Genomic DNA, 8,861 nt, shown 5'->3' with positions numbered 1-8,861 from the left:
TCTGTGGGTCCCCACTGGAAGATGCTTTAGACATGTGGCAGGCTTTGGGGTCTTGCTCTGAGCTAATCCCATTTGGATGGACTTCTACTCACGAGGGGATGGGTAACTTTGGGTGCTTGATTTAGAAAATATATTCTTTGTCTTTCCTGTATTTTTTCCTAATTGTATTAAAGTTCCTTCCCATAAAAGTCTCATATGTTTTGTGTTGATGCGGCAGATGGCAGAACCCATTTAGAATAGGCAGGTTTGCGGGGTCTGGGCTGCCCCTCTCCCTGCCCTGTAACATAATTTCCTTAGGGAAGTAAAGTAAGAATTGCTCAAATATAGAATTCAGCAGTATTGAGGATTTATCTTCAGCTTTCTTCAAAAAGATTTCACAAGAGAAGTGGTACTGGGCTTCCCCAGTGGCGCAGCGGTTGAAGCGCTGGGTTGCGAAGCTGCCCACAGCCTCTGGCGCGCCTGTTCGATCCCCGGCTGCTCCCTGGCCACCAGAGGAGGGTCCCACATGGCGCGCAGACCTCTCCTGCCGCCCGCTGCTCCCCTCAGCAGTGTACTTCAGTCCTTCTGCCTGCTCTGCTCCCCGCTCTGGCTCTGGTGAATTCTCCCACCCTCCCACACTTCTGACTATACCCAGTGCTTGTATAAATAAATAAAAATAAATCTTTAAAAAAAAAAACAGAAGTGGTACTACTTAGCTAACTTATGGTTATGGTGTGGCCTGCCTGCTGCTGCCCCCCATCAGTCCACCCAGCTACTTTGGTGCAGGAAGTGCATCTAACCAACTTTGTCTTCTAACCAAGATGGACAAATATCTTTCCTCCCTAAAACTAAGTAGAATCCAGGACTTTGAGGATATAAAGTCATTTAATTCCAGGATCAGTGATGAAGTGAAAGTCCTTTTAAAAATTAATATTAATTTCATTGTGAATAATTACTGCCTGATGCTAAAATGTCCCCAAGTGCCCAGTTACTCAAGGACCTTAAGTACCCAAAGCTTGCTCTGTTGAAATATGTACTGATAAGAGCTAGAATGACTGAATTCAACCCCAAACATAAAACTCAAAGTAGTCAATACCAGGTTTTTACTTCCTTATTGAGTTCTGTGAGGGGAAAAACTGGCAGGGAAGATGGTGTAATTACAAACTGCTCACAGGTGCTCTTCCAGATTGAAATGAGCAGCCACCTCACTTTATCCTCGATTCTTTAAAGCAAAGCAAAACAAAGGGACAAACAGAAGTGGCTTGGAGGTAGCAGAGTGACGGAGAAGTGGAGAGACCAGGAATGAACAGACCTGGGGGTGGTGGGTGGGGTTAAGAGGCTGCAGCCCCCAGGCTCAGGTCTCCACCTTAGTGGTCCCCAGGGATCCCAGGCTCACAGCAAAGTGGGAAGTGGGGGTCTGGAGTGTTCCCCTGAGCTCTGGGAAGGCCTGTGGATCCTTTAATTCCAGGACCACTCGGGTCAAAAGGCTTCTGAGCAATTGCATTTCCCGAAGCAGAAGGTCCACGTTGGATTTCAGGACTCCTGGCGACTGTCCCAAGGAAGTTGTCGCTGCGCAGGCAGGTGGCCCAGCTGTGGGGGCTCTGCCAGCCGCAGGGAAATGCAGCCCAGCCGAGGTGGTGTTTGGAAGGGAGATGACCGACGGCACCGATGTGGACACCGGGGGCTTTCTGAAGGAAAGAGGCTTGCTGCCAGGGGCCAAGGCGGCTGCCTGTGGTGCTGGGGCGGGGGTGGTCGAGCCCAGAGGAGAAGCTGTGAATGCAACACACCGAGCACGAGGCTAGAATTGTTCTCCCACGGTTTGGAGAGAGGGGTGTGCAGAGCCGGTGAGGGGAGATAGCAGAGGGCCAGGAGGAGGAAGGGGTAAGGAGGGGGTGGGGGGCAGACGAGGAGGGGGTATGGCGGGCTGCGGAGGGCGGGGATAGAGAGAGGCGAAGAGCAAAAGTAGGGGACAGGAGCAGGCGTGCCCAGAGGCGGCTGCTGCGGGTTGGAACCCCCAGGAGGGCTGGGCGCACTCACCGGGGCCTGGGAGCTGCAGCCATGGACTGCGCTTACGGACGCTGCGGGTGGAGGTGGCCGCCTCGCACCAGTAGGACTCCAGCTCATCGTGCTCTAGCTCGGGGACCGTGTACTCGGCGCCCCAATCGAAGCGGCGCACCGGGCGGCTGTACTTGTAGAAGGCGAACTGCAGCGGCGTGTCGCGCTTCTGCGGGTGCAGGTGCGTGTCGCAGCGCAGGACCACGCCGCCTCCTGCCGCGCCACGGGCTGGCGCCGGGCCCAACACCCGCAGCACCGGAACCTGGAAGAGTTCTGGGGAGAGGGACTCGAGCTGAGGATGCGCGCGCGGCCGGCGGCAGGGTCCTGGGGCTACCCCTCTCTCCCTCGGGTCACGCGCGGGGGCTCCCTGTGGTCCAGGAGCCCATGGGCAAGTGAGAGGAGTCGGTGCGCACGCGTGGAGGGAGGGGGTACCGCCTTCAGAAATGTGTCCCCGAAGGACTGAGTCCACAAAGGACCGGGAAACTTGAAAGACTTGAAAGGAGGCGGTACCAGTCTGGACGCTTCAGGTCACACCCTTAGGGTTCGGGTCTCCAGCCTAGAAGGGGTCGCTGTGCTGTTCCTGACCCCAGCCCCGCAGCGATATGTACCACTACTGTACCAGGGTGGTCCCCAGGAAAGGGGGAGGTTCCCTGCCCCACCCAAGGGAGGGTGGAGCTGAGCAGGGAGAGAAGAAGCTGCAGAGGAGACTGAGGAAGGAAGGAGCAGGATGGAGCCAGAAGGAGACCTGGAGGAGGCGCATGGAGCCTAGAGACACGTGAAGAAACTGCGCTTGTCTTTTGGTCGTGGACTGGGTGACACAGATGTGGGTGATACCCATGGGGAGGTGACAATGGCAGCTTTTATCTTGATGTTGATTTTGCTCTTTTCCTTGCCGGCTTGTCCGGTTGTTTGTGACCCTTTTCTGTGGGTCCCCACTGGAAGATGCTTTAGACTTGGGGCAGGCTTTGGGGCCTTGCTCTGGGCCGATCCCATATGGATGGACTTTTACCCACAAGGGGATGGGTAACTTTGGGTGCTTGATTTAGAAACTAGATTCTTTGCCTTTCCTGTATTGTTTCCTAATTGTATTAAAGTTCCTTCCCATTAAAGTCTCATGTATTTTGTGTTGATGCGGCGGATGGCAGAGCCCATTTAAAATAGGCAGGTTTGCGGGGTCTGGGCTGCCCCTCTCCCTGTCCTATAACACTACCACTTCGTTCTGACTGGGGTTCTGAACAGAGTCGCTTTCTGTATGGGGTCCCCACTCTGAGTGAGAAGCCAGGGTGCATATGTGGGGACACCCCAGGCAGGCTGCAGATCAGGACGCCTTCTCTGCGGAGAAGAGGACAAAGCGTCCAGGGTGTAGCACAGAAATCCGCCTCCTGGCAGCTTCTTGAACTTACGCCCCCCTCCCAGTGCTCGGTCTCCTCCCTCCCGGGCCCCAGGTTTGCCCACCTTGCACGGTCACGGCCACCTTGGCGGAGAACAGGGGCGCGCTCTCCACTGGGATGCGCATGGTGCCCGAGCACTGGTAGCGTCCACTGTCGCTGGCTCGCGCCTGCGGGACGGTGTAATTGGCGCTGGAGTGGAAGTAACGAACCGCCTGCCCGTCGTGGTAATAATGGAGCTTGTAGACAGCCTTGTCGTACCAGCCGCGGCAGCGCAAGACCAGGGGTTCGCCCTCGAACACCGCGGCGTAGGGCACTTGCAGGATGAGCCAGTCTGCGACAGTCACCACAGACAGACCTGACTTCAAAAGAACCTCCCGCCCTGGGGAGTTGGGGGTGGGGTGGGGGGAGTCCTCCATTTTTCTAGGCTTCCCTCCACCCCCACCCCAGAGGCTCTCCCTCTACCCTGTCACTGGGTGACAGGCACCTCAGACAGGACTTTCTTTAGAGACCAAAGATGCCGGAGACTCCGCTTCAGGGTTAAAGAATAATGCCCACCAGGATCAAGAGTAAACTCCCTAAAATGGCAAAAGGGCCTTCCTGACCTGCTCCCTGCTGACCTCTTTAGCATCATGTTAGTATCCTTCCCAACCACTCATTTCCCCTTCACCCTTCCCACCTCCCAATCCCAATGCTGACCAAGTCCAGTCACACTGGATTTGGGATAGGCCCCCACGCTGTTCTGAGCCCAGAGGCTCTGTACCTGCTGTGTCCCTTTGCCCATTTTAGTTGAGGTCTACTTGGCTTCCTTAGACCTTATCTCCTCCCCATAACTCTCCTGAGCCCCCAGGACAGCCTTAGAAACCTCCCACAGCACCCAGTATAACTGCATCACCTTCATCTTAGCTGACACTTACATAGCCCTGGCATGGCGGGTTTTAGGCATTTTATTTAAATCGAGAAAGAATTTTACAAGCAACAGCCTCAATTTACGACTCTCAGTTTTGTGAGCATAACCACTATTTGCTATGGTTAGTATCTTAACTATACTCACTGACAATTTCCAAATAAGCCACAGGGCATGAATATGCAGTGTCTGTGTGTACTAATCTGAATCCTCAGTGAGGTCCTTTAAATTTGCATGTAAGTTGTGGCCTACCAGGCTAAGCTAACCCAACCTAACCTAACCTAACTAATATAACACGGCCTACACACAAGCACAGTCAACGAATTATTTATTTCTTACTCTATTTTGAAACCCTTTAAGAATCCCTAGGGGTCAGTTTCTTAATTGACTTCTATGTATGTACATATGTGTACATATCTGTAATAACATTTTGATTTAAGTGCTTTGTTCAATTGCTGCTTTTTTCTCGAACAGCATGTTGTAATTCCTTTATAGTCTTCATAACAACCAAAGAGATAGATTCTATTGTTGTCCCTAGTTTACTGCAGGGAGGCACTTAGAAGTATCACACTGTTAGAACAGGAATAAATCCTCCCCCACCTTCATGCAGCTAGCCTGGGGACCTCTTTTCCTGCTTTGCTCTGCCCTTTCCCATCCCAGCCCCCTTTTAAACCCCCTTCTCTGCCCAGCCCCAGTTCCTCAGAACCTCTGCTCTTCTGAACTTGTCTCATAAACAGACAAAAGCTATTTATAATCCACTGTGGCAGGAGGGTGAGGGGACCTTTCAAGCAAGTGTCATTGCATCTCTCACATGTGCCACGCTGGCCCCTGCCTGCTCCAGTGGCTGGATGGCCCCCATTCCTGCCATAATGGACATGCGGTGCCCTCTCCCGCAGGAGGACAGCATCTCCAGAGCAGGCGTGGCCAGATACTCACCATTGGATACCGAGATGTGGATGGGGTCGCTGACTGGTGCTCCCCGTGTCTGACATCGATACACTCCTGGGGTCTGGACCTCAATGCTCTTCTTGTAGGAGGGCAGGGGGAGGTGACCCAAATACCAGAGGGTGCTGATGGGCCGGAGCTCCAGGAGCAGGGGGTGGTACCCATCACACCGCAGGGTTACCCGCTCCCCCTTGAAGATGGTTGTCCAGGGTGGGTGCAGAGACAATATGGGCTTCTCCAGAGTAGCTGGGGTTGTTGGGAAGGAGCAATGTGGAAACAGAAATCAAGGTGAGGGGCCCAAAGATGTCATGTGAGGTTGGGAAATCTCAGAAAATGCCAACTTCCCAGTCTTAGCCCACACTCCTGACCACTCCCCATAGGAGAGTCCAGGTTGACGGGGCTAATAGCCTCACCCGCACCCATTAGATAAACTGAGTCACGGGATTGCGGATGAATGGGAGACAGACTCCCAGAACAGCTGAGAGTGGCATGTACAAACACAGGTCAGGGGAGGGGAAGGTGAGAGTTATAGAAAATAGGGGTGAGGGATGTGAGGACTCACCAGCTTGTCCACTGCTTGGAACTGCAAAGTAATAATAATGATAATGATAATAATAATAACAGAGAAGTAGAAGACTATTGGCTAGGAGAGAGGAGAAAGGGACATTCTTGACCTTGGGGGACAATCCACTGGTCTCAAAGCCTCTAATTTCCCCAGCACTGAGAAATCCCCCTCCTCTTTACACCTCCGGAAATAGATAAGGAACTGTTTGGAATGAAGGATTGAATATCCCCAACACACACACCCCTGCCCCACACCCAAGTCCTCATGCCGATGCCTCATCAAGGACTCACCCAGGAGCAGTAGGGTGGTCAAAACCCACATGATGGACCTGCTGCAGCAGCTGCGGAAGGATGGGGAGGTGCTGGCATGAGATGGGGAGAGAGGAGGTTGCAGGTGCTGACCTCTGAGTACAAGGAGACCTTCCTGCTTCTCCTGCCCATCCCTGAATCCTGAGGATTGAAGGCTGCTTGTGTGTCAGCCCTGGGTGTCCTGAGCACTAGGCTCTGTCTCACCTGCTGCCCCTACCTCACATCTCAAGCCAGTTAAACTCCTGTAGAACCTGTGCCCTCTGCAGCCCAAGAAAGCCAATGTAGAACCCCAAGTTTTGGCAGGTAACCCTGCTACCTTCAGGGTCCCATGACACCCCAAGCCCACCCAACCTCCCTCCCAGCCAGCCATGTAAGGTCAGTGGAGGAAGACATATCCTCATGTCCTCAGGAGCCACCCGGGCCTTTCTTCTGTGTGCTTCCTCTGAGAGACACTGGTGTGAGGCCAAGTGAGGTTGACATTAGGGTCCCTCTTGCAGAGTTCGCCTCTTCCCACAGATGGGTAGACAGAAAGGCCTAAATCACCAGCCGCCTGTATATCACTGTATCAGCATCCCAGGCAAGAACAGAAATGTAATATATTTCTCCTTTCTCCTTTCCTGAAACCTTAACCCCTCAGAAATTAGAAAACTCTTCTTTCCTGTCCACGTCAATGATTGCAACCTGTGTATCTCCACTCCCTGGTGCCTTTCTTCTTTTCTCTACCCACTACGAGACCCCTCCTAACTGCACCCCAGTTCTGGGACTCCTCACCTGTGGCAGCAAAGTAACTGCTTCAGTCCCTCAGAAGCTTCTCCCATCAGACACCTCCCTCCTGGTCACGATTTTTGTGCTTTCCGAGCCATGTGACCCAACCCTGAGCGATGAGGAGCCTGAATTCTCATGTAAATACTTAATGAATTTTCCAACCCGATAGTATGTCTCTCTGGCCAGTCTCCTGTCCTCACCATGGCTGCTTAATCCTGGGTACCTCTTTCCCTTGGACTTGGGCGAGAAGGAGATGGACTGTCAGACACTGTCAACCCTCTGAGACAGCCTCTTCCCCCTCTGCTTGCAGCTACCCAAGGCTGCAGCCCAAGGACCCACTTATTTTGCTACTGTGCTGGTCCAGGTTAAAAATGCAAGTGCCCCTTAGAAAAGGGTTTGGTCATCCCAATGTTCCTGGCCATTTCAGGTCCTGCTTTGAAAGCAGGTTTTGGTAAAAAAAGAGAGAGTTGTGTGGGCCTGAGAAATAGGGAGAAGTTTGATGAGATGTTCAGGTATGGAGAGGAGAGGTAGATACTGGAGAAAGATAGACATCCCTGCCTGAGGTGGGCCCCCACTTCCTCACACATTCTCCAAGGTCTGCCCCACAGTCTGACTGGTGACCAGGTCACCACCACCACAAGAAAGCATCTCGCACGAGGGCTGTTCCTCAGTCTCCACAAGCTGACTCATCACTCTGACCCTGGGATCTTAGCCTCTTCACCAGATTTCACAGAAATGCGATTCCACCAGAAATTCCTGAGGAGTACCGTCTTACCTGATAATCTCCAGGATTAGACTTCTTATCACACAGTGTTCAGAATTTGGTGTGAAGAGCCCGACAATATTCCTCTATTTTAGGCCAAGTGGAATATTTTTCTTCATCCAGGACTTTTCCCCCACAGAATTTCTAATTCTTCACCCCTTTTACCAGGCAGACAAATGTAGCAATTATTTGTTACCTGAGCTAGTCTTCGCAGCCTATCATGCATGACATAATGTCTGGACAAGATATGAGGGGCTTGAACAATGAGCTCGTCCAATAACTCTTAAAGTTTATTCTGTGGATCCCTGGGGAGTCTCGTGACCCATTCAGGAGGTCTGCAAAGTCAAAACTCCTTTTATAGCAGCACTAAGTGGTTATTTGCCTTCCTTCACTGGGTTGACATTTGCATCGATACTAAAAGCAATGGGGATAAAGAAGCTGCACAGTTTATTTTTTTTAAAGATTTATTTATTTATACAGAACTGGGGTATAGGCCAGATGCATGGGAGGGTGAGAGAATTCACCAGAGACAGAGTGGGGAGCAGAACGGGCAGACCGACCGAAGGCACTGCTGAGGGGAGCAGCGGGCTAGACAGAAGAGGTATGCTGCGCCACATGAGAATCTCCCTGGCCAGCCAGGAATCAAACACATGCTACAGAGGCTGCGGACAGCTTCACAGTGCTGTGCTCAACCTGATGCACCATAGGGGAGGCCCGTCTGCACAGTTTAAGGCAATGACACCGAAGGATATTATTTATCTTCATATACTCACAGTAAAACAAAACAAAACAATGCATACACGTAAACCCTCAATGACATGGTAAATGAAAATCTAATTTTGTTAAACTCTGAGCTGATATATACATCTTCTTAATATTCTGGGTGATGATATGGTAAGCACATACTCCTGCCCCGGACTGAAGTGAAAGAACCATCTCCAGGGAGAGAGCTTGCACAATTGTTTTGAGTTCTGGATTGAAGCCTTTTCGTAGAATTCATTTTTAATTGAATGAATGACTGAAACACTGGTCACTGAGATTTAGGTATATGGCATACATTTTCTGAAAAGTGAGTCTGTCCCTTTCAGAAAAATATCCAACAGTAATAAGGCCAATGATAAAATTCAAGCTTTCAAATGAAAATTAGAATTTTGGGAGATTTGTATTCATCATCATGAATTGACAG

General features: G+C 51.5%; 1 protein-coding gene across 1 annotated transcript; it reads right to left on the bottom strand.

The window, feature by feature from the left end:
• Positions 1–1,080: 1,080 nt before the first annotated feature.
• On the bottom strand, positions 1,081–7,802 carry FCRLB (Fc receptor like B). Its single transcript, XM_037506562.2, has 7 exons — positions 7,688–7,802; positions 6,130–6,200; positions 5,837–5,857; positions 5,266–5,520; positions 3,490–3,756; positions 2,017–2,307; positions 1,081–1,749 (listed from the first exon to the last, which is right to left on the bottom strand). The coding sequence occupies exons 2-7, from the start codon at positions 6,158–6,160 to the stop codon at positions 1,334–1,336; spliced, it is 1,281 nt and encodes a 426-aa protein (XP_037362459.1). The 5' UTR covers positions 6,161–6,200; positions 7,688–7,802; the 3' UTR covers positions 1,081–1,333.
• Positions 7,803–8,861: the final 1,059 nt, after the last annotated feature.

This window comes from Talpa occidentalis, unplaced genomic scaffold, assembly GCF_014898055.3.
Source record: "Talpa occidentalis isolate TD23 unplaced genomic scaffold, MPIMG_talOcc4v2.1 talOcc4.12, whole genome shotgun sequence".
NCBI classification, from domain to species: domain Eukaryota; kingdom Metazoa; phylum Chordata; class Mammalia; order Eulipotyphla; family Talpidae; genus Talpa; species Talpa occidentalis.
Note: the sequence above shows the minus strand (reverse complement) of the source record. Positions and strands in the feature narration are given on the sequence as shown.